Genomic DNA, 26,545 nt, shown 5'->3' on the forward strand with positions numbered 1-26,545 from the left:
GGGAGGTCTCTTGCAGACCAATGTCCTGAAGTTGGCTCTCCCACCTCAGAGGCACAGCCCTGACGCCTGGCTGGAGCACCAAGAGCCTGTCATCCACTCGGCTCAGAATAAAAGGGAGGTAAAAAAAAAAAAAAAGAGGGAAAGAAAGAAGAAGATAAAATAAAATAAAATAGTTATTAAAATAAAAAATAATTATTAAAAACATTTTTTTAAGTAGTAAAAAAAAAAAAGAAAGAAGAGAGCAACCAAACCAAAAAACAAATCCACCAATGATAACAAGCTCTAAAAACTATACTATAACAAAACAACAACAACAACAACAAAAAAACGGACAGCTAGAACCCTAGGACAAATGGTAAAAGCAATTCTATACAGACAAAATCACACACAGAAGCATACACATACACACTCACAAAAAAAGAAAAAGGGAAAAAAATATATATATCGTTGCTCCCAAAGTCCACCTCCTCAATTTGGAATGATTCGTTGTCTATTCAGGTATTCCACAGATGCAGGGTACATCAAGTTGATTGTGGAGATTTAATCCGCTGCTTCTGAGGCTGCTGGGAGAGATTTCCCTTTCTCTTCTTTGTTGGCACAGCTCCTGGAGTTCAGCTTTGGATTTGGCCCCGCCTCTGCCTGTAGGTCACCTGAGGGCGTCTGTTCTTTGCTCAGACAGGACAGGGTTAAAGGAGCAGCTGCTTCGGGGGCTCTGGCTCACTCAGGCCATGGGGAGGGACGGGTACGGATGCGGGGCGAGCCTGTGGCGGCAGAGGCCGGCATGACGTTGTACCAGCCTGAGGCGTGCCGTGTGTTCTCCCGGGGAAGTTGTCCCTGGATCACGGGACCCTGGCAGTGGCGGGCTGCCCAGGCTCCCAGGAGGGGCGGTGTGGAGAGTGACCTGTGCTTGCACACAGGCTTCTTGGTGGCTGCAGCAGCAGCCTTAGCGTCTCATGCCCGTCTCGGGTCCGCGCTGAGAGCCGTGGCTCACGCCCATCTCTGGAGCTCCTTTAAGCGGCGCTCTGAATCCCCTCTCCTCGCGCACCAGGAAACAAAGAGGCAAGAAAAAGTCTCTTGCCTCTTCAGCAGTTTCAGACCTTTTCCTGGACTCCCTCCCGGCTAGCCGTGGCGCACTAGCCCCCTTCAGGCTGTGTTCACGCAGCCAACCCCAGTCCTCTCCCTGGGATCCAACCGAAGCCCGAGCCTTAGCTCCCAGCCCCCGCCCGCCCCAGCGGGTGAGCAGACAAGCCTCTCAGGCTGGTGAGTGCTGGTCGGCACCGATCCTGTGCGGAAATCTCTCCGCTTTGCCCTCTGCACCTCTGTTGCTGCGCTCTCGTCTGTGGCTCCGAAGCTCCCCGCCTCTGCCACCCACAGTCTCCGCCTGAGCAGGGGCTTCCTTGTGTGTGGAAACCTTTCCTCCTTCACAGCTCCCTCCCACTGGTGCAGGTCCCATCCCTATTCTTTTGTCTCTGTTTTTTCTTTTTTCTTTCGCCCTACCCAGGTACGTGGGGAGTTTCTTGCCTTTTGGGAGGTCTGAGGTCTTCTGCCAGCGTTCAGTAGGTGTTCTGTAGGAGTTGTTCCACATGTAGATGTATTTCTGATGTATTTGTGGGGAGGAAGGTGATCTCCATGTCTTACTCTTCCACCATCTTGAAGCTCCTCCCTGCTTTACTTTAAATATAAACCATTTCAGAAGCACAAGTTTGAAGACATTCAGTCATACAGAGAGTTATTACTGTAGTGAATATTTATGTGGGAGTTTTATACCTTTATCTTTTCTTAGGCTGCATCTTTTACTGTGGCAGTATTTATTGTTTTATCTACGTTTAGGAAGGATGTTTTTGCTAGATATTAAATTTTAGGTTGGTAATTATTTTCTTTCAGCATTTTAAAGATTTTCTACTTTTCAACATTTTGTCATTGTTTCCCTTTTAGAGATAATGTATCTTTTTTCCTTCAAGGTGTACTGTATTTCATCTTTCTCTGGAAGCTTTGAGATTTTTCCTTTCCTTAGATTTTCAAAAGTTAAACCAAATATGCCTACTGTAAAAAAACATATTTTTTAAATGTATCTTAATGTTTGTAGAGCTTCTTCCATCTGAGACCTGATGTCTGTTGTCAGTTTTGGAAAATTCTTCATTAGTATCTCTTTAAACAGTTCTACTGCCACATTCTCTTTAATCTTCTGGGACTCATGTTACATGTTATATTCCTTTTACTATGTCCCATGTGTCTATTAAACAGTTTTCTATGTTTCTCACAATTTTTTTCCTCACTGTGCCTCAGGCTGGATATTTTCTTCTGATTTGCCTTCATCTCACAAATCTGTTCTTCTGTAGTTAAATGCATTTGTTGAGGTCTTAATTTTATTTATTACTTTTGCCACTTTAGAATTTCCATTTGATTCTTGTTTTATATATCTAGTTATCTGGCAGAATTCTCTGTCATCTTTTTTTTTAAGCACTTTAATTACAGATATTTGAAAGTTGTATCTGTCCTCAATATCTGGATTATATGTAGGTCTTTCTTGTTTGTTTTTCTTTCAGCTTTTCAGTCATTTGATCCTGATTCCTGTAATGTCTACTTATGTTTGACTGAATAGTGGATGCAGTGTATGAAAAACTGTGGAAGCTGTGGATAATGTTATTGTCTCCAGAAAGGACTGTTCTTTTGCCAGAGAAGTTAGAGTAGGGGTAGTTCATATTGATCCCCTCAGGGATCAACTGGAGGTTTCGGTGAAGGCTGTTCTATTTCTGGTTTGCTCTTATTCTGAAGGCATAGCCCTTCAGGTGTCTCAACTGAAAGCTTTCTCTTTTAAAGGCCCTGAACTCATTTGTCTCTCCCAGCACTGTGAAACTCTGAATGTGCTTCGTTAGCTTTTTAGCCTCTTAGATGCTGTTTTCTGCTTATCGTCCCAGATTCCTGCCCTACACGGTTTAGGAATTGGCAAACACCTTGAAAAGAAAAGCTGTGGACAATGACAGTCTCACCTCACTATGATCTTGGTCCCTTGAGTCTGAGCTGCTTGTTCTTCAGTGACTTCAAACAGTTGTGTTTTGTTTGGTTTATATTTTATCCTGCCAGGAGGGTTAGTCTGGTACAAACCACTTTCAGTATCAGAAGTTTTCAATTGACATATTCCATTGTTTTATGGTATTCTCAAAGCATTGAAGAGATGGTTTTTTATCTTTTAATAAATGTTAAGCTTGTACTCTGGGTATTTTGCTATGACCTTCTAACACTAAAGTGTAAGATATACTCTTTGGTTAAAGCAAGAAATAGAAATAATATTTATTGAATTTCAAAAACTTGAAGGCCCTTATTAAACATTTTATAAACATTTTCAAATCTAGTTGGAAAGGCAGCACATCTTCAAAAAAGATATAAGCTACTATCTAATATTGTACTTACATGTCAAATGAATTATATACTACAGTGCATACTATAGGAAGATAAGAACTAATATTTATTGCACACCACTGTTAGGTCATTTGATCCTCAAAATAAGCTTATGATGTTTCTATTAAAATGGAATGAGGAAGAATGGCCAGTTGTAAAAAAAAATTTGAAAATAAGTAAAATTATAAACAAGAAAATTAAAATCACCCACAATCTACTGAGAGATTACCATTAAGAACATTTTAGGCCTAAAGAACATGTCTAGTCTTTTCCCAGTACATATAAATATATATTATATATCATCCTGAAGCACTGAGTTTAGTAACATTTTATTTGCTTTAAAGTCTTTAGCTATATGCAATTCTAGCACTCCTGCTTCAATTTTATTATAACTTTTCTATTTCTAATGCCTTTTAAAATTAATCTAACTGTGAAACATTTTTAAACTTTGATAGTTTGATAAAATTTCAATAGTGCAGACAAAAAGCTTTCTAAAATATACACAGCTGACATTCTTTTTAGTAATCTAGTACAATGGATTATTTCTCTAAATTAAGAATTTTGTTAAGTTTATATAACTTACATAATTATATTGTGATTTTTTTTCTAAAGTTAGTGTAAAGTTGGCATGTTAAACTTCCTAATAACTTTTTTGTTTGTATTTTAAAGGCCAAACTGTTTTCAGATAGTGGTTCAGCACTTTAGTGAAGAACATTACATCTTCTACTTCGCAGGAGAAACTCCAGAACAAGCAGAGGTAAGTTAACTGTTTTTTCAACCACTGTCAACTTTATTCAGCCCATGTTTTCTTTTTTAACTGGAATAGAAAGCTGTTGCATTTAAGATAATGTGATAAAAAGGATGCCTGAAATCTAATCATGTTTTATTTTAAGGAATGAGAAACTTTCATGTGCAAAAAAAATTTTTTTGAAAGAAATGCAGGAAAACACAGTGTAGGGTTATTAGGAAAACTCCATTTTAAATTGACCTTTAAATGGGCTATGATGTTGAGTCCAACTGAGAATGTTCATTGAAAATCATCTCTGCAGAAAGGTTATAGATATTCTCAGTACAGTCAAAAAGGTAAGCCAGTTAGTTTTGCTAATAAGCATTGTTGTTATTCACTGGTTGAACTGTGTCTAAAAATAGAAATTCAGTCATCACAAGGAAAAAATTTTGAGGAATTTTCTGGTTTTCTCTAAGTCTAGATATAATGTTTACTTTCAGCACTAGCCATTGATCCATGTGCAATCCCCTTATTAAAACTTTTATTAAATTTTAAGTAATGCTGTGAAGAAATATTTTTAAAAATCTCCTTTTAGAAGTACTTTGATTTCTTTGAACCATAATATTTCTGGGGTGTTTAGAGGTATTTTGTAGAAATATGGCTATATTTCTTCTGCTTATACTCTATGGAAGGAACCCGCAGGTAGTTTTAGAGGTGAAAGAAAGTGACTTTGTTGAAAAAAAAGAAGATAATTTGCCAACCCTGGATACGAGGCAGATGCTCCTAAAACTCTGGATCCTGGCCTGGGCCCCTGACTCATAAATTATGAAAATATCTTAGGGTGTAGAATAAATTTGATGAATGAGCCATTGTGTTTTATGGCTTATAATTGAATATCAGTTTTCCATCATGGAAAAATATCTCAATTGAATACTCATTATTAACTTGTAATACACATAAAACCTTGTTTTGTGGGTATGTAGCCCTAATTTGCAAAAATAGGGCTCATAATATTTTGCTGTTTGACTTTTTTTTTTTAAATGTTAGATACTGAGTTAGAAAAGAAACTTAAACTTGAGTATCCTATCTTCCAGTTATTTTATCATGTTCTCTCTTTCTAAAGATGTGTTACCTGGATGACATTTCAATGTGTTTTGCATGCCTCACATAAATATAACATTTTCTTATTGGATTTATCTATACTCTTTCCATATTCTGTTTCCATATATCCCTTAAAGTTCAAAAATACCACTGATAGTCCCAGTTTTTTATTACTTTGGTGGCCTGTGGTATCTCTGGTTATTGTCTTCTCTTTATAAAAGCTGTGGTAATTGATTTAGTCTTAAGTTTGCTCCATTAAAAGACATTCTCTAAACACTGACAGAGTTCAGATTCATTGAAATAGTCAACAAACTAAAGACCTAGTTGAGTGAAGCAGTAGTACAGAGCTTTCTAGAAACATGTATGCCAAATAAAATATTTAGATTTTTGATAAACCTACAATTGTTCTCTCCTTTCTCCAGAGTACTAGATCATTAAACATTTTAGAATATAGCTGCAACTTAATATTAGGCTGAAATATTGTTTTAAATATAATGTTATATTTGAAAGGCTTATAAATCACCCAGACCCCCTTATACATTTCTACCTATATCATGGTCTAAGGTAAAGATTAGAATGTTTGTCATCAAATCAGTCATCACATTATCAATTGGTTTTGCAGTCAGCCTTCCTTTCACAAAATGTATCAAGTTCAGTTCTGCTTTAGGGTGCCTCATGTTTAACTGCTTAACTATATGTAAATTTATTTTCTGGCTAATTATCACTCATTGGTACTTAAGATTAATATAGAGATTCTATAATAATACAATCAATATTTTACAGAATTATATTGTTTTGGTCACTGTTTTATTTTGTTGGAGCACAGATGTATTTAAAGCACAGGATACTCTGAGTTTAGAAATGGCAGTCTAGAGAAGGAAGGAACTATTGAATTTGGGGAAAAAACCCAAACTGTTGATTGGAAACTGCATAAACTATTGTGTACTATATTTCTTTGAAATGCTGTTATTTTTCGTAGGACTGGATGAAAGGTCTGCAGGCATTTTGCAATTTACGGAAAAGTAGTCCAGGGACATCTAATAAACGCCTGCGTCAGGTGAAACTTGATCTTCTTTGATTTGTGATTGTCACAAATTTGTGATCGTATTTTGCTTTATCACTTTGCTCTTTATTTTTATTTCTCTATGAACTATTTTGGGCAACATTTCAAACACTTTAGAATTCTTGAGAGGTGAATCTTTTCAGGCATTTTAAAGCCATGCTCCCACTTGCTTCAGCAGCAGGAGAAATAGTTATTTCTTTATGAAAGAGAATATTCTTTATATACTTGCTGGATACTTAGCCCATAATGCCATCTTTTGAATACATACCAAGGACTTTTTTTCCTCCACTTAAAGTAACAATACCAAGCCAACAGCAACAGAAACTATTCTGTTCAGCACTATTATTTTTTTTTTTCTTCAAAAAATTATTTTGGCCTGTGTCAGAAAGGTACTTACTGAAAAAATCATCTGACTGAAAGTACTAATCCTGGTAAACTTCAGGGTTTTTCATTTTATAGTAATTGCTTTTGAAACCTATTATATAACTCATGGGTACTATCCTATCTTATTTGAAACCTTCACATGCCTGCATGTTCATTTACGGAGAGTTAAGCTAGGCTTTCTCTTTCGTTCTAGGTATGTAAACTCAACTTTATACCCTCCATTTCTTTGCTTTTTTCTTTTAGTTATCCCCAGATAATTGGAAAAAGTTAGGTAAATTTAATATTCTTGGAGTTTTGAGGAAAGTTTCTTTTTTGTACAGTATTTATTGACTAAAGTGACTCTTGTTTTACTTATGGGAATTTCCAATAAGCTTGGTGAATTTAACATACTGTTCTATTGGAAGTGGATAAATGGTTATTATTTAGATGACTGAAAGTTTTATTCCCTGTAACCAGAAGTCTGATACTTTCCCCAGGGACATTTAATTACATGCATAATCACTATGTGTTCTCAAAACATGTTTTAACATTTCAAAAGCTATGGAAAATCAGATTCAATTTTTGTAGATTGTATCTTGTGAGAAATTTCAGGCATGAAATTATTATTTGTAGGTATAATATTATATAATCATAATGATATAATAGCTAACAATTTCTTGAGCCCTTTTTATGTGCCAGGTACTGTGCTTGTGCTTTTATACATATCATTTCTAATCTTCACAACAACTTGCAGTGTAGACTTTATCCTAATTTTATATCTGAGGAAGCTGAGGCTCATAGAAACTGACTTGTGCAAGGCCACACAAGTAGTACGTGGCAAGAGGGAAAGAGAACCTGATACTAGAAGATAGATGGTTTAAGTTCTGCATCAAAACTGAAAAATAACTTCGCTTCTTTGGATCTGTATCCTTTTCTGTAAAATGAGAAGGTAGAATCAGTATTTTTTTTTTTTTTTTTTTTTTTTTCAAAATTTTGAATATGTTTTATCTGGTAGTTCCACTTCTCAGAATTTACATATTATTCCTTATAATTAGAGAATTGAACAAAGATTTATGTACAAAGGTTATGCTCATGGTTTACTTATGATTGTGAAAATTAGGACCAAAATAAGCATTTTGGAAAAATGAATAATGTACATGAAAATCATGCTATTAATGAATGATTAATCACATGGAAATGCTCAAAGTATGAGTGAAATGAGCAGATCAAATAACAGCTTGTATGTCACAATCCAAATGGTGTTTTTAAATAGGTATAGAAAAATACAGAATAACTAGAATATTAAGAATGGTATTTCTGGTTGGTAAAATTATGAGCAATTATTATTTTCCTCTTTATACTTTTCTTTCAATTATTTGAGTATTATTTATTGTGTTTTTCTTTTCATCTTTATTGGAGTATAATTACTTTACAATGTTGTGTTAGTTTCTGCTGTACAACAAAGGGAATCAGCTATACGTATACATATACCCCCATATCCCCTCCCTCTTGAGCCTCCCTCCCACCCTCCCTATCCCACCCCTCGAGGTGGTCACAAAGCACCGAGCTGATCTCCCTATGCTATGCGGCTGCTTCCCACTAGCTATCTATTTTACATTTGGTAGTATATATATGTCAGTGCTACTCTCTCACTTCGTCCCAGCTTCCCTTTCCCCGCTGTGTCCTCAAGTCCGTTCTCTAGGTCTGCGTCTTTATTCCTGCCCTGCTACTAGGTTCATCAGTACCGTTTTTTTAGATTCTATATATATGCTTTAGCATACGCTATTTGTTTTTCTCTTTCTGACTCACTTCACTCTGTATGACAGACTCTAGGTCCATCCACCTCATTACAAATAACTCAAGTTTCGTTCCTTTTTATGGCTGAGTAGTATTCCACTGTACATACGTGCCACATCTTCTTTTTTTTTTTTTTTTTTTTTATTCACACACACACACACTGTATTTTATTTTTACAAGACATAAATAGACTGACACCAAGCATTGTACATGGATGACCACAACAAAAACAACAATGATTGCAATTACCAAACATGAAACACACTCATACTATGTCATAATATTGACATTCAGTCCAGTAATCCTCCACTGTAACAGCTCCTTTACTTTGCAGTGAAAATTGATTTGTATATTCTTTGCCTCTGAGTCCTTGTGGGATTTTTTTTTTTTTTTTAAATTCAGACAGAAAGTCACAAAAATTATACTCATCCTCATCAGTTCACTCAGTCCCATGTAATTAATTTTTTTTTTCATCTTGATCTTTTGTTAGCACTTTTATGAGTTCATCAGTTTTTCATTAGAGTTCTGAAAATGCTTATTCATTCAGTTCAGCAGTACAGTCAGTTACCAGAAACCTGTACTTGTCAGAGTCTTTTCCATGAATTTCTTGAAGATGAAACCCTTTTATAGGAACATATTTGCAAAATCATCAGAGTACACCCAGAACTGTCTGTAAATGACAAAAGACTTAAAAATGACCACGGTTAAAGATTTGATGAAAGTTCATAATAATGCAGTTGACAAGAAAATTAGTTATTTCTGAGATATACTTGACTTGTGCAAGGCCACACAAGTAGTACGTGGCAAGAGGGAAAGAGAACCTGATACTAGAAGATAGATGGTTTAAGTTCTGCATCAAAACTGAAAAATAACTTCGCTTCTTTGGATCTGTATCCTTTTCTGTAAAATGAGAAGGTAGAATCAGTATTTTAAAAATATTTTCTAGCTGTGGAACTCTGTATAGAAAGAAAAGCTTCCAGATGAGCATTATATAGCATGTTAGATTTTGATTTGGGTGGCAACAGTTATTTACTTAAATTAATAAAGAATCCTCTTCTCAACTTCATTTTCTCTGAACCATTGTTTTATAGCAGAAAAGGTGTATTTCATTATTTTTGCAGGAATGTAATTGGAGTAATAACTTGTAAAATACTATTGTATTTACTTTTTTAAGTGGGAAGAATTTATTAAAAGGGAAAATAAAACTGAAGGTCATGTTTTCTGAAAAAAGGGGAAAATAAGTCACTATTTTGGGTTTTTATAATAATTGCCTTTGAAACCTAGTGCATAATTCTTGAAATCTGGGGTAACAATTTCTGTGTTTTCTTTAGGTCAGCAGTCTTGTTTTACATATTGAAGAAGCCCATAAACTCCCAGTAAAACATTTTACTAATCCATATTGTAACATCTACCTGAATAGTGTCCAGGTAGCAAAAACTCATGCAAGGGAAGGGCAAAACCCTGTATGGTCAGAAGAGTTTGTCTTTGAGTAAGTCTTATTTTATCATTACATTCGATGATTTTCTTTTGCTGTAATGCATTTTCTTTCCTTTTATTATTTTTTTTAAACTCTGTATCTAAATCACTCAGAACACGGTGCCAAGCTCAGGCATTTTAGTAATACACACTTTTTTTTTTCTATTGTATTTGTTCACTTTTACTAGTAAAGTGCTATGTCCTTGGTTTTTCACCTAGTTATTAATATGAATTACCATTACTGATGAATCCAAAAACATTTACTAACATACACAGACAAAATGTCTACAAGGGTTTCCAGGATTTACTCGAGGAAGTTAAAGACGGTCGGGACAGTGTAATTTGCTTGTCTGTATTCCTGTGTACCAAATAATAAAACATGTTTTGAATCTAGTTTTAAATCTAGCACTTTCAACTGGGTTAGCAGCAGAAATAGGGGGTTTATTCGATACTAAGAATAAAGGAATTAGATAGTTTTATGCCAGGATATTTTCTTAATTCTTTTTCTCCTTGCTGCTTTAGTGATCTTCCTCCTGACATCAACAGATTTGAAATAACTCTTAGTAATAAAACGAAGAAAAGCAAAGATCCTGATATCTGTAAGTTGACACAGAAATTTCTAAAGTAAAAAAGCATGTTTTATATACTTTGGAAATTCATAATGAAGTATAATCTAAAATGGAAATTAAAAAGGTGTGTAAGCAGTGTAACTTGAGATAGCTTCTTTTTGTACTTCTAAAAGTGTTGATTGCTGTATCTAAAACAGAAAAAATAAAAAGACCAAAATGGCTAAATTGTATATACTGTAAACTTAAGCCCTAAGGATTAAAGTAGGATCTGCTCACCCTCCCTCCACAATGTGTAGGAAGAAAAAGAAAACAGTAACAGTGGTCATCTTTCTGTGGTGCTTCCTTATCCCTTCTTCCTACTTTTTAGGTTTCTCCTACTTTCCTATACTTTGCATGTAAATGAAAAAAAGCACTGTTAAATTTTCTTCTTTAAACTAGATTACACTGCTCACTTCTGGTAGTCAGTACTGGTTCTCAGCAGCACAACTTTTCCCAGCCTGTTTCTGAAACAGGCGGCAATGGGATTTAGCAGTTCACACCAGAGTGAATTAGGTTAATCCTTAAATACCTTCTTAAAAATCAGGCTTAGGGGGAAAAAAAGTGGTATGTGTTAACAGAATCAAAGCCTGAATTTTTTGCTATAAATGTTTATTCTGTAATTTCTGTACTATTAAAATGCTTAACATTTTTAGTGGTTCCCCATTATTTTTAAGATAAAATCTAACCCCCTAGTAATGATACAGAAGAAAGGCCCTTTCCTGATCCACTCCTCCCCACTCTTACTTTCACTGTGTAATCTTTTGTATATCCTTCTCTCCAGCTACACCAGCTTTCTTATAGCTCTTAAATTGTCCATGTATTTTTAAAACCATCCACCATACCATCTGTTCAGACGGCACACACTCTTTTTTCTCTGTTTCTACTTAGCTACACTTCCAGATCCTGTTACAAGTCAGCTTAAGGGGGTACCTGTTTGGAATGGATGTTTAACCTCCACAGAATGAATTAGATATTATTTCTCTGTACTTCATTAGCATATACCACTTTACAGCAGTTAGCACGGGGTATCATAATTGATTTCTTGCCTCCTTGGCTAGGCTGTTACCTCCATGCAAGTCAGAGACTATATCTTAATCATGTCTGTATCCCACATCCCTACCTATCAGAGAGTCTGGCACATAGCAGGCATTCACTAAATGAATGAACTAAGCATTTAGTATTAAATTTATGATATTACTGAAAAGTCCTTTAATAAAAAGCATTTAACACTATAGATAAGATAGAACATTAGGAAAATTTGTGTGACTAATTACAGTGTCATCTTTTCAGACAGTAATCATTTGATATTTTTCTGTCACAGTATTCATGCGCTGCCAGTTAAGCCGGTTGCAGAAAGGGCATGCCACAGATGAATGGTTTTTGCTCAGCTCCCATATACCATTGAAAGGTATTGAGCCAGGATCCCTGCGCGTCCGAGCACGATATTCTATGGAGAAAATCATGCCAGAAGAAGAGTACAGCGAATTTAAAGAGGTATTAAAGTTATTTACCAGTCCAATTATTTTTAAAGGCATTATGAAAAATAATTAACTTTTTTTTCCCCCCCAACATCCCTACTGGAGTATAATTGCTCCACAATGCTGTTAGTCTGTGCCGTACAACAAAGTGAATCAGCCACACGCACACATATATCCCCATATCCCCTCCCTCTTGCGTCTCCCTCCCACCCTCCCTATCCCACCCCTCTAGGTGGTCACAAAGCACCGAGCTGATCTCCCTGTGCTATGCGGCTGCTTCCCACCATACCCATTGAGTTAAATATAGTAATTTCATAGTTTAGTGGCACAGTGACAGGCAGAGAAGGTTGAAAAGCCTTGCAAAGCAAAGTATGACATTGCTTTTAAGAGACTATAAATATGTAGGTTACAAACTCATTCTGTTTTTAATAAATTTATTCAATAGAACATATTCCTAAATGTATACATATAGAAGAATGTATTTCCTGTTAATGTTACTGAGAATGCTTAATGCTGTATACTTTCAACAATCTTTCTTGATGTCATTTTTAGCTTATACTGCAAAAGGAGCTTCATGTAGTCTATGCTTTATCACATGTATGTGGACAGGACCGAACACTACTGGCTAGCATCCTACTGAGGATTTTTCTTCATGAAAGGCTTGAATCGTTGTTGTTATGTACACTAAATGACAGAGAAATAAGCATGGAAGGTACAGTATGGATGTGTTAGTGTGATACTTTTAAAAACTGGTTAATGATTAGATTTTATATATCAAGTATATATGTACTCTTAGAACATATTAAATAGTTCAATCATTTTACAAAGTTACTCAGTTTTTCATTCATTAAAAATTACAGTTGGAATGTCATTTCTCATTCTTAGGCTGGCTAATATGGGGGGGGGTAATATCTCTAATACAACTTTGTCATAAATTAGAAGCCGTAAGAAAGTGACTTCCATGTCCAGATCAATGGCTTATACTGCTTGATTATTAAGAATAGTTTGGTATGCTCACCATGTTCTCGTTTGTTTTTTGCTTATAAATTCATTGCACAAAAGTTGGGTGTTAGCTGCATTTTATTTCTGGCTTCTATAGGTAGGTAGTTTCCAGGCAATTTAGCTGGACCCACAGTAGTTTGTAACAGCTTATAAATATGTCAGAATAACCCATATCAAACCAGCCCTTTGACTCAATAACAGTACTTGCTTCTAGGTTCCCCAAATAAACTGTAAAATCTAAAACTATTTCCTCCTAATCATAGAAAATATAAAAATATATAGATTTGTCAGGAAAGATAAAGTGGTGGTACATATTTTACACTGAGATTGTCTTTTCTGGCAATATTTGTGTTTTTTTAGGATTTTATTAAAAGTCATTAATAGCCATATTTTAGGCAAATAAGTTAATTTATACTGGGGTTTTACGTTACATTCTTGTTTGTAAATTAACTCAGATTTTTCAAAGCGTGGGCTCAGTGGACAGCAAAGGTGGATTCTGGTCCTAGTTTTGTCACTATTTGGCTCTTTAGTCTTAGACAAGTCATATAACCATCCAGAGCCTTTGTTTGTTCATATAATGTGGCAGTGTTAATTCCTTCTCCCATTTATGATCTAATGAAGTGAAGGAATAGAAAGTCTTTTGAAGAGTTAAGTTTATAGGAATATAGGATGTCATTATAATCAATATTTAATGCTACATGCAAATAAACATACTTAAATGCCTATAATTATTTGAGGAAAAAATGAATTCATTTAATTTCCAATCTGGTTCACATTAGTACAATCCTTTACAGATAATTTTTAATATATATATATTTATGTAGATGAAGCCACTACCCTATTTCGAGCTACAACACTTGCAAGTACCTTGATGGAGCAGTATATGAAAGCCACTGCTACACAATTTGTTCATCACGCTTTGAAAGACTGTATCTTAAAGATAATGGAAAGCAAGCAGTCTTGCGAGGTGAGTATTGCAGCAAAGAGCATATTTTAATAGGTAATGCTTTATAGCTAACTGCACTTCAAGGAAAATATATTAGCTGTCTGAAACTGTTCATCAGAACAGTTATACCTTTTGTAATACGTTTAGAAAAATGTTATGCAAAACAGACTTTTTAAAAAAGATGTACTTTATTTGGAGATTAAAAACCTTGAATTGCACCAGAAATACATGAAAGTACTTTATCATTTCTCCTGCTGTACTAATGATAAAAGTGTATGCTACTTTCAGAAAGTGTGCAAACATAAATTGAAGTTATTGTTGGAGATTTCTGTTGTGTAAGTTCTATGTGACACTTGCTAATAACATCTAGGTTTCTCCTCAAAGGTTTTTTTGAAGTGGGGGTGGTGGTGGGAGGGTCAGAGGTACAAGATAACCCCCTCAAAAGCAAATAAAAATATCCTTTTGATTATTGAGCCTTCAGTGTAAACTCATAACAAACCATTAAGAAAAGGAATAGAATCTCATTTATATGGCTATTCCATCATTTTATTTTGAAGGCAGAGCAACTATAGAAGCAGGATATTGAATGTATTTTTTATGTCTGATACAAAATAAAGGAACTGCTTTTGATAATGTACACTGGGAGCACTCAAAATGTTAATTCTGCACCAAGTTGTCAATTTCTACTAATTAACTTAAGGGGAAGAAATGGATAATTTAGTGTTGAAATAGTTGGTCTATTAAGTGTAAAGGATACAGAAATGCAGCAAGTCTGCAGAAAGTCTCTGGATGTTAAATCCAGGCTAGGGAATTTAGATTCCTATAGATAAATCTACTCCATTAATTCTAGATAAGAATTCTTAGATTTTAGAAGTTACTGGAAAGTTTTTAGAAGGGTTCATGATGCTGCCTCTGAGGCATTTGGTATTTTATTAGTCATTTAAAAAGTCTTATTCAGAAAAACCTTTCTATTTTAATCAGTTTTTTTCCTCAAATAAATAGATTTAAGATAGGCTTTATAATAATAAATAGTGATCTTTCTTTCCAATTAAATACTCCTAAGTATATTTGTGCATGTGGCCACTGCAGCTGGGATTTTTTTTGTCTTCTGTTTGGGAATATTATATTTAAAATAAAGTCTAATACAGTTTTGTGTGCCTGTAAAAATCTGTGGTAAAATGTGGTAAATGAATAAAAGAAAACTTTATTAATGGTATTAACCCAAAGCAACTGAAAACTGTTGAATAATCATTGCTCTTCAGTTGAGTAGATGGGAATTAATGGTAACAAGTCCATTAGGAGTTCCACAGAGCAAACCCCAGTGAGCCCCACACCACCACCAAAAGACTAATACAGTTTGAAAAATGGAAAAATAGAGAACCTTGAAAACAAGTGCTTGGTTACCTTGATTCATTTGCATTTATCATTGCCAAGATGCATTTATATTGATTTATTCCTTCTCTTAGTTGAGTCCATCAAAGTTAGAAAAAAATGAAGATGTGAACACTAATTTAGCACACCTATTGAACATACTTTCAGAGCTTGTGGAGAAAATATTCATGGCTTCAGAAATACTTCCACCGTAAGTGGTGAAATTTTAATTTGACAAGAAATTGTATATTTGCATTTTAAAAAATTTGTATTTCTAAAACATGTGTAAGCTTTTCCACTGTCCTGATGTTATTATACTCTGAAGAAGTTAGGGTTTTAATCTTTACACGATGAACTGTGTTTAAGGAAAAACAGTGACTTGAAGAAACCAAAGTGAAATATTTGCATTAAAATAAAACAAATCATGTTTTTATACAGGCCAGTATGTCTGGTTTATATAGTAACTTGGGGAAAGAATAGAAGCGTATCTCAGATTTGAGGAGGTCATAAAAGACATGTATCTCTCCAGTCTGTAGTTGAACATCTTGCTCAAAATGTACACGAGATAATTACTTGGTGTCTGCTTAGCGGCTTCTGGTGTTAGTCAGCTTGCTTATTCAGGTAGAAGTTAACTTACATTAAAATCTGTCTCCCTGGAACCTGTACTCATTAGTTCCTCTATATCCTCATTCCAGTACTTTTTCATACTTTTCTTTAATACAGAAGTAATCTAAAAATGGTAGGATTTCTTCCAAAGTAAATGTAAAGAATTGGTTAAATGAATTGATGATGAAAAGTTTTTAAAGTTTTCCTTATCCTTTGCTAAATATCACTACTTGTAACAGAGAACTTTTTTGGGGAAAATGGCCAGTTGCATTTAAAAATGTCATGTATTTCGTAAATTAAGCTTTAGGCTGCAATGAGATCAGTATTTTCAATTGCTTTCTGTATTGAGATGATTATGTTATTTTGGCAGGACACTGAGGTATATTTATGGGTGTTTACAGAAATCTGTTCAGCACAAGTGGCCTACAAATACCACCATGAGAACAAGAGTTGTTAGGTAAGACTTACTGTTTTGTTAAATCATATAGCATGCACTGAGAGTCAAGTGGATAATTGTGAAAATGTGGAGACTAACAGTATACAGTATACAATTCAAGACCTTTTGACTTTTATGTCAGAGCCCTGTTGAATATTTTCTGAATTCAGATAGCTCCTAAACTTTAACTTAGTGTTTTTGTTTTTGTTTTGAAGTTACCATGAGATACTTAGCTAGCAAGCTACCTTTTTGCATTTTCTAAAAACCTGAACATTCACTGATGGGAGGAGAGAAAGACAGGTTGATTTGTGCTGAGAAGGAAGAGCAATAATTGAACAATTTAGGTATTAATTAATTGGTTTGTAACAGTTTGTGACTCAGGGCTAATCTCCAACCAGAGTCTACTTAGTTCTGAAGCTGTTACAGTGTGTTCATTGTGCAGTAATTAGGAGGAATTGCTTTGTCAAGTCATAGCATTTTGTAGCTTATATAGGGGGACTTTGTTGTCATTAAGGTAACTTTTCCAATGAGGAAGCAGATCTGTAGAGATTAAATTGTTTGCTTAAGGTTATACAGAAAGTTAGTGGCTAAGGCAGAACTAAAGGCAAAACATCTAAGACCCAATCTAATATCCTTAACACTCTTGTACGCTTTTGTTAAGCACACCCCAACCCATTCAAGACAGTAGGAAATTAGTGCAAAAGCATCAGAGAATTCAGGAGTCTAATAATAAAATTTATCATATAGAATATATGCTGCCCATCATGTTATACACTATTAAAAAAAATTGGGCAACTACTGAAGACACCAACATCATATAATTAGTTTTGAAAATGTGTGTTAATCCTGCCCCCAACCTAAATCTTGTAAAGAGGCTTCTACTCTTTTTACAGATAAAATCTCTCTTGGTTAGTAATGATATGACATAAATGTTTAAGAATTGTAGATTCTGTATTTCTTGGCTTTAGTAGTGATTGAGAGGAATAGAAACGTATTACAAGCATATAATGTTGCAGCACAGTTTTGTGTGATGTAAATGAAAACTTTTGTAAGTTTCAAACAAGTATATTTGTTAAGCAAATAGCTGGAAATTCTGCTATGTGGATTATTTGATACTACAGGGTCTTTTAAGGGGCATTTACGGCCAAGGTGGTGATTTCTATCCCTAGTTAAGCTTTTAAATATATGTGTAGATACCCAGTATCCCTCTTACATTTAAAATCACCTCTAAAAATTCCCGGAAAGTAGATTTGCACACTGAAATTCTTTTATGGTTTGGTGTTGCTAGGTTATGTTTCAGATTCAAAGACAAAGATATAAAAATGTTTTCAAGCAAAATTTATGCAAGATTCTTCATAAATTACCTGCTATAAAGAAATCTAAAGACTTAATAATTGTATATTAAGAATAAATGCTCAGTCTGAGAAGCAACACGTTAATTTTTCTAAGACTCCCCAAAATTAGCAAACAACATCATTGGGAGGTAAATGCTGAAAAGTTGGGTTATTCACTAATAGAGAACACAGACTGTGTCAATTATTTTAATCTCTAAAAGGAATTTTATCAACTTGGAAATAATGCTTGTCTTTACAAGGGCAGGTGTGAGGTCACTTAGTGTGGATTCCTCTTAAGAGGAAATTAGAGAAATATTATCTACACAAGGACATAAACCCTATCAGTAACTGAAGAAGGGAGCAGACTAGGAGTAGCTATATACACTTGTAGTTTTACTTTGAACTTCGTTCCCAGAGTAAGATTAGCAGGTAGAATCATATATGACAACTGTTATTAAGCCATGTGCTTTTATACTAATTTTTGGTTTTGCTATTAATATTCTGTAATTTGAGAACTTTTTTTTTTTAACTTTAGAAAGCTTGATGTCTTTTTCTTCATTGCCTGAATAGCTTTTCAACATTGTTTGTATACATTTTCATTTATCAAGAAGTCACTTTTTCCCTAGTACAATGGATTCTTAATTTTTATGTAACAACAAAATCAGTATAACCAACTTCATTTATAACAGACTTTACTGAGCTGTTCTGTTTAAAGAAAGAGAAGTTAGAGAATGTTAGTTTTAGGGCCTTACAGGATTATGTGTCTATTAGAAGGGTTTATCTGTACTCCTACAGTATTTCAGAAATTCTTAGTGTTCCTAAGGACACTCCTTCCTCAAAGTAAGTATAAAATGCACTACTAGCTTGGAATAAGTAAATAATAGCCAAAACAGTAAATGTTACAGATACAACTTAAATCTTCCCAAAGTAAATCTAAAAATCTAAATTTGAGAAAAGTGAGTAATGTTTAAGCAGCAAATATATATGTTCTTAAAGTAAGATACTTCAGCTTATTATTTTCATAAAGTTGCATATTTGGTCTTCCCTACATTAGTTCAAAGTTCATGGTTCTACAGGTATTAACATTTTTGTTTATATATATTATTTTAATGTAACACATACTGTAGTTTTCTAAAAACACAAAATTTCCCTCCCATTCAGTGGTTTTGTTTTTCTTCGACTTATCTGTCCTGCCATCCTGAACCCACGGATGTTTAATATCATCTCAGGTAATCAGCTTTTGATAAATTTTGAAATTAAAAAAATAGAACAGTTTCATACTCTTTAGTAAGGTTACTCATTTTTTCTTTTAAATCTTTTTTTTTAATGCAATTATAAGACTTGGTATAAAACATTCCAAAGCACCCCTTTCTTCTTCCTTTTGCTACTTTACCTTTTCTTTCCATTTTGTTTCTTAACCTTTCTTTCCATCTAATATTTGAAGCCTGAGATGGCATGATTAGACACAGATCATTTTTTTCCCCATCCCTATGTCTCAAACTCTTATGATGATGACTTTTTCCAGCCTGCAACGTTGGCTTTTTCAAGTTGGGAAGAAGAGCTTCCGGTGTGCTTTTAACCCACGCTAGACCCTGTCACTACCATTGCAAGTTGGATTTTAAAATTATAGCTGCAGTTGCAGTAGTACTCTGTGAATACTTACGAAGAAAGTAGCCCTTTGAGATTTCCCAGTAGAGATTTCTTGTCACCAGCTATATAATGTTAATTGGCATTTTAAACTCCAACAAACCAGATTCAGTTTTGCTTATTACCCAAATGCCCATTATGGATTGACTTTCAGATGTTGTAGACTTCTCAAATAAAGGATTAGAATGATATTTGTGACTACAAATGTAATCATGAGCCATCATTAGCAGAAGGAATCTGAAGTATTTTTGTCTTAATAATTTGAAGCTCAAAATTGTATTAAAATTTTTTGGAGTATCTTACCTTTATAGCCATCATATCTCTGTAATTATCTCCAATTGCTACTAAAAATGGTTAAATCTATGGGTCTATTAAGAATGAAGGGTTTAGAATTCTTTTGGAGAGATTTATTTATCTGAATGTTAGACTCTGAACCACTAGGCAATATTATAGTTTAGCAACTTCAGATAAAAAGAGTACAATCTAAAATCAGGCAGCCAAATAGACTATCTATAGGTTTTTACTGTTAAATAATTATGTTTCAGAGCTTAAAATTAATAGAGACAAATATTTTTCATTTACATCCTATTATCTATATAGGGCAGTGCTTCCTGATTAACCTTTAAAATATTTTTTAAAAATTAATTTAAAAAATTAATAAATTGCATGTTTTTCTCCTCAAAATAAAGCAGAGATTTCAGACTTTATCTTTGTTATTGAGCTTTAAAGTGAATTATTTGAGTCAGTGGAGGCTGGGAGCAAGGAATTGCTCATATTGCAAATTGCTAACCTTGGATGGGTTGAAATTAGCTTTGTGAATTGTCCTGAAGGGTATGTGGAGTAACAGGTCTTTTTAGCAATAAGATAAAGCTTTGAAGTATTTTGAAATATCCTTTAGTACCCTTTTCACAAACTAAAAGCACTGATAAGTGTATTCAGTTTTTCCCCCTTTAAATCAAGCTCTTTTGAATTATACAGGTCATACTTTTTCCAAAAAACATTGAGTTCTGAATGGAAGAATGTTAGTATTTTTAACAGTAAGGAAATATTAAAGTGCTAAATTTACAATGGTTTACTTGGAAGTACCTTTGGAGTTGGTGTCATTAGCTGTGCCCAATTCTCTTATAGATTCCCCATCTCCTATTGCTGCAAGAACACTGATATTAGTGGCTAAGTCTGTGCAGAACTTAGCAAATCTTGTGGAATTTGGAGCTAAGGTAAAAACATTTTGATACTTTAAAATGTCATTTATGAGTGAAACTTTGACAAGATAAAACCATAATATATGGCATAAGTAAATTTTCAACAGTGGATATTTCATAAAGATAATTTATGATTTTGTTGGTATGTTCATATTTTTAGATGCTTTTTTAGATTTTACTTTTTAATAGTGGAATTTTAAAAACCACCATTTTAGCTAGTAGAAAGGTATTTTTTTCAGTATAATTTCCAGTATAATCAGATTCTTCCACTTTTAAATATAAAAATGAATGAGCGTATTTTTAAATGCACCCCAATTTTATTATGTATTGCACAATAAACATTCTCTGTAAATATTAAAATTCGGATGAGTTTTTAAAACACCCATATGTGATCCCACTATCTAAAGATAATGACTGTTAATGTTCTGGTAGGGATCATACTATGTCATCTGCTTTTGTTAATATTAACAGATAACAAGTATCCTTATAGGTACTTCCTTTCAAACTTGTCCAGTTATTTCCTTAAATGAACTTTGGAGTAAAAGTACTAAGTAAGAAGACATTTTGCTCCCCACAGCCTTGCCAAAACTCAACTAGTATTACTTTTTTATTTTTGACAATCTGATAGGCATGTTACTTTTTGTATCATTATTTCATTACTCTTAGAACTGTATGATTTTTCACGTCTATTTCTTTGGAATCGACTATTGAGGTCCTTATCTCATCTTACTGATTTTAAGAGTGTATTAATACTAACCCTTTCCCGTTTTACAACATAGCATATTTTCGAATCGGTTTAAGATTTTAGAATGAAGCAGTTTATAGTATGACTCAGCTTTTGAATTTATCTGAACCCTGAGGCAGGTTATGAGTACTAATTTTTTATTGCAGTCCCTACCACACTATATTTTAATTCCCTATATTCTCTGCTAGGTTCTAATAACCTCTGGGTACTTGGCAAATATTGATAGTTTCTCAATAATTATTTTTGAATGACCTACATATAAGAAATTTGTGTTTGCTAGGCTATGTGTGCTTTTTTTCATCCAGAATTTGTTTGTTCATTAAAAATACTCCATACTCCTATTCCTCAGAATAGCTGCTTGCTTATATTAGAAGGAAAAATATGGTCATTGTATGATTCAGTTAATTCTTATGAATAATGTGCTGCTACTGATAATTTGATTTATAAGAATTTTTGCTACATGTACGGTTTTTGTTATGGACCAGATAATGTTTTTGATGCGTATATAGTAAGCTTTTTATTTTTACATTTTTAGGAGCCTTACATGGAAGGTGTCAATCCATTCATCAAAAGTAACAAACATCGTATGATCATGTTTTTAGATGAACTTGGGGTATGCATATAATTTTTCAAGTACTTTGACATCTATACTTAATATAGCTGAGTATAACTCATTTAAGCAACAATCTTTAGAAAGCTTTTCTATCCAGAGCTAAAAAAAAAAAAAACCAACCCCAAAAAGCTGCATATTTTTGTCTACCTTCCTAAACAAATTACTTCATTTGATATAATTATTATAACAATTTATTCTTACACTGAATGATTTACACCAAGAATAGAGGACTGTGGCTTTTGAACTGCCTCTGTCAATTTTCAGTTTGTCCCACCTCACCACTATGACATTCTGTTGCTGCTTTAGCTACTTTAACTTTGCTGCTACTGTGTGGAATTTGAAACAAGATGGATGACCCACAGTTCTGGCCAGTTCAGTAAGTAAATGGACTGGAGAATGTATGTTCCTGTGGCTTTTCTAAGAATAAAATACATGGATTTGGTGTTAAACTTCATTCAGTGGGACTACATATGCCTTACTTAGGCATTTATAAATAAGCTGTGATTATAAAATTAAGAATGGGATTTTTAAAATAATTTTTAAGACCCTGGATTTCTTAGTAAAGTTAAATTTTCTTGTTATAGATCTTCAGATACTGCATCAATTAAAAACTAAATAAATGTATTAGCAATTCAGTTCATATATACAGAAACCAGAAAAGAGATGTGAATTTAGCCAGGTGTATGGCACTAGGGAATGCTAGGGTAGGAGAATGTTCTGCTTTAATACAGTCAGATTCACTTAAAAGCACAAGTAAACAACCACCACACCACTGTACAGTCAAACCAGTCAGGACAGCCTGTGGGCCCCTAGTTTGCAGCTTCAGGTATAAGAAATTTACAGTATTGGTCCATATTGATAATGAAATGGAGAAATAAAGGAGCAGATGCTAAATGTCCATCATGTTCCTATATGTAAACTCCTGGGAAGTTTTGAAGACTATAAATATTTCCGATTACCAAAAAAATACAGTTGGTCCACGACTGAAATTTTTTTTTTTTTTTTTACTATAGTGATGTTTAAGGAGCTGTATGAAACTGTCCAGTATTTAAGGCTAGCTAGGTTTATCTCAAGCCACGTTTCTAGGTGTAGATTCAAGATTAGGATTCCATTTACTTTCCATAATCACATGTCTACAGTCCAGCTTTCTCTATCACTTTCCTAGTTATGCCACACAATCTAGCTTTTCAGATTGCGTAGAATTCCAATATTGTAATACACTTCCAGTCTCCTCATACTCTTCCACTGCTTTACACCTATATAAGTCAAATTTATCTTTCAAGACTCACCTCAAACATCTCCTTCAGGCAGGCTTTGCTGAGCCCTAAACCTGAACTAAATACGTTTTGTTCTGCTTCCTAAGTATCCTCTGCATATCCTTTGATATATATAACTCTGTGATCAGTTTAGTCTATGTCTTCTCTACTAGGTTTTAAACTCTTTAAAGGCAAATATGGTTGTCTTTCATCCCATCTCTAGAAGCCTTCATTCACTGAATAAATGAGTCAGTTAATTAATAAAAATGAATTATATTCTAATTATTTTTTTTATACCATAGAAAACTGCGTGTTTGCAGTTTTTAGGAGTATATAGCAAATATTGTCACCATTAGGGAGAGGAATAGATTTGTTTAAAACTACTGGTGATTAAACTCGTGTTAAATTTTATTCCAGTGCTCAAAATAAGATCAATACTTAGTTACTATAACAAGTTGGTAGTACTGTATTGGCACTAATTTACTTTATGAACGTTATCTGAAGATACCATAATTAACACATCATTTCTACACATTAGCAAGTGTTTTGGGCAGAGTCCACAGATAATTATAGGCCTGAAAGGTTCTCATCAATGCTTTCGTAATGTAGCTCTTACTTATATATGCTGATCAATTTGGACAAACTATAGCAGTTTAATAATGAAACTCAGTCTGAAGGAGTGGAGGAATTTTAAGTTTAGGTTGCATTTAATCCAGATTGGCAGTTAATGCTTGCATTATGTTCCAGTTTAAAAAAAAAATAATATTGTACAATATTCTGCTGTGTGGTTGAAGAAAATGAAACTTGGTTTTGGTGTGAATACTGAGGTTTACAAAATCTATCAAGTTGAATTTTAAGAGAATATTATGTGTTAAATTCTATCTATCTACTGTACCAGTTAGGATCTCTTCAGAAGAGAGTATAAAGAGTTGTATTTCTAAATGCAGTTTTATGATTCCCTTAAAGAATGTACCTGAACTTCCGGACACTACAGAGCATTCTAGAACTGACCTTTCCCGTGATTTAGCAGCATTGCATGAGATTTGTGTGGCCCATTCAGATGAACTGCGAACGCTCAGTAATGAGCGTGGTGCACAGCAGGTAGGTTTTTGCCAACCTTTTTTAACAATGATGTTCCTCACACTTAAGCAGAATGTCAACATAAGATTCTTTGGGAGGTGATAAATAGCTGAATTACAGTCTTATTAATTATATTAAATTTTTGAGAATCTGAATCATAATCCACAAAGATCGCAGCAAACAGGAATAATGAGCTCAGACTAAGATTACATATTTTTGATACTGCAAAATGTCAAATCTTGGTTTTAAGTTAATGTGTACTGAAAAATGGTGGTGTTCATGCACTTCAGTGGCATGTATGAAAATGGTAAGTGAGCTAATGATAAGTCAGTAGTGATGTGGCTTTTTCTGTCTCTTCTGTCACACGGTGCATGGCCAAGTAATTTGCAAACTGTCAAACACATGAGAATTACTCAGGAAGATTGGTAAAAATATTTCAAGCTCCAGATCCAGAGATTGTGTAGTGTGGCCTCAGAAAAGCTTATCAAAAATGGCAGTTTCTAAGTACCGTCACCACAGTGGCCAACCATTTGGCAAGGACCTTATAGAAGAGATTAACACGTTGAGAGTGGTGATTCTGAGTTCTCCTCAATCTGAGATTCTAAAGTTCTCAAGGTTTTTCGAGTTTAGATAACAGCATGGCTCATTTAGGTTCCAGTCACTTGAGAAACTTACTTACGCAGAATATGTGCCATGGACCTACTTATATGCCCCTGGCATGTAGAATGCCTTCTTGCTACACTGACTTGCTTTAAATATTAAAAAAAAAAATCTTATTGGAGCATTATTAGGCTGTAACCTGACTGCCCTCATGTGCTCCTATAGGGCTTGAGATGTGTCATTTATAATGATAAATCTTTCTTCCGTAAGGTGTTCTATTCTAGAGAGTGTTCTGGCCTAAGTAGGTATGAGAATGCCAAACGCAAATGAGTTTCTATTTACTTTAGTGTACAAAAATTCTCTTCTATCTCGACCAAAATAATATGACCAGAAATAGTCAAGGGCTGAATGATACATACTTACAATTTTATGCTTTTTTTTGAGTAGAATGGTAATATTATTTTATTTATTCCTTTACGTTTATATGGCTTTTTTCAAATCCAGGTTCCCATCCCTGAGATTTGACCAAGCTTTCATTTATTTACTAATTAATTTCATACTGTTTGTTTTTCCTTGTCTAGCACGTACTGAAAAAGCTTCTGGCTATAACAGAACTGCTTCAGCAAAAACAAAACCAGTATACAAAAACTAATGATGTCAGGTAGCAACCTTCCACCCTTCGCCGCAGTGTTCTGCATGGATTCAGCATGCCCAACATGGTAATTCACATCAGTATAATGTCTCCTTTGCTCTTGCCAAAAAATAGCACACCTTTCCACATTCCAGTAATGTGTGAACTATGCAAACAAAACTCGAGATTCTGCTGGTAACTGCGCCAGCAGCTTTGTAAGCTATCTGTGCAGGATATTTGCACTTTTTCCACATATGGAATCTTTACCAACCTCTGAGCCTTGGTGTACAGATCACCTTTCACACAATGCTATGACCGTATCTTGAACTTGGAAAATATATTTTCAATACATTCAATTGCCAAAGTTTTTGCTGTCTCTTGGAAAAAGAACCATGAAAAAAAGCATTCTCTGTTGACAATTGAGTATAACTGGATTGCGGACTGCTCTTACTGTTACTTCTTCCTGAATTAGGAATATGACCGTTTGACTGTTCAATGACTTTATTTGTATTTACAGTTTCCAGAGTTTACCATTACAATAGGAACAATCTTTGCTGTATACTTTTTTAAAATAACTGCTATTTCTCTTTGCTGGAACTGTTGAAAGAAAATATATAGAATGGATCTATTGCTCATCAGCTTTATTTTTTAAACATACCACTTATTTTGTTCGAATTGTCAAAGACTGTATTTAGATCTCATAATGCTTTTTTGTTAAATGTTTACAACAGTAAATAGTTTGAATTCAATAAATATTATTGGTCACTGTGTACTGATCAACGCATGTTACCCATTCAACCGTTTTATAGATTACCGATTTATATGTTTAAAAATCCTAGAATGCTTTCATTGAAAGTATTCGTTAATTCCAAGTTGATTTTTTAAATTATGCAAACAATTTCATCATCAGCCACTGAACAGCTATCCATCTTTGCCCTTCTGACTACTTGTTGTATCTGCTGGATATTTAGTTTGACTGTATAGTTTTATTTGCTTCTGTATGTGTATTTTTGTGAAGTATTCACAAGGGTTAAGTTAAAATAAAACCAAGGGATATAAATATC

The 26,545-nt window shown here is 34.1% G+C and overlaps 1 protein-coding gene across 1 annotated transcript in view; it reads left to right on the plus strand.

Moving 5' to 3' along the window:
- The window catches only part of RASA1 (RAS p21 protein activator 1), a 109,872-nt gene extending 83,334 nt beyond the window's left edge, over nucleotides 1-26,538 (plus strand). The window contains exons 12-25 of the mRNA XM_036849165.1: nucleotides 4,069-4,156; nucleotides 6,207-6,284; nucleotides 9,782-9,939; nucleotides 10,449-10,525; nucleotides 11,856-12,028; nucleotides 12,565-12,724; nucleotides 13,839-13,981; nucleotides 15,427-15,542; nucleotides 16,308-16,394; nucleotides 18,869-18,936; nucleotides 20,483-20,571; nucleotides 21,837-21,914; nucleotides 24,137-24,271; nucleotides 25,432-26,538. Coding sequence (XP_036705060.1) covers nucleotides 4,069-4,156; nucleotides 6,207-6,284; nucleotides 9,782-9,939; nucleotides 10,449-10,525; nucleotides 11,856-12,028; nucleotides 12,565-12,724; nucleotides 13,839-13,981; nucleotides 15,427-15,542; nucleotides 16,308-16,394; nucleotides 18,869-18,936; nucleotides 20,483-20,571; nucleotides 21,837-21,914; nucleotides 24,137-24,271; nucleotides 25,432-25,515 — 1,534 coding nt within the window. The 3' untranslated portion in view covers nucleotides 25,516-26,538. The remainder of the gene's footprint in view (nucleotides 1-4,068; nucleotides 4,157-6,206; nucleotides 6,285-9,781; nucleotides 9,940-10,448; nucleotides 10,526-11,855; nucleotides 12,029-12,564; nucleotides 12,725-13,838; nucleotides 13,982-15,426; nucleotides 15,543-16,307; nucleotides 16,395-18,868; nucleotides 18,937-20,482; nucleotides 20,572-21,836; nucleotides 21,915-24,136; nucleotides 24,272-25,431) is intronic.
- Nucleotides 26,539-26,545: the final 7 nt, after the last annotated feature.

Source organism: Balaenoptera musculus, chromosome 3, assembly GCF_009873245.2.
Source record: "Balaenoptera musculus isolate JJ_BM4_2016_0621 chromosome 3, mBalMus1.pri.v3, whole genome shotgun sequence".
NCBI lineage: Eukaryota > Metazoa > Chordata > Mammalia > Artiodactyla > Balaenopteridae > Balaenoptera > Balaenoptera musculus.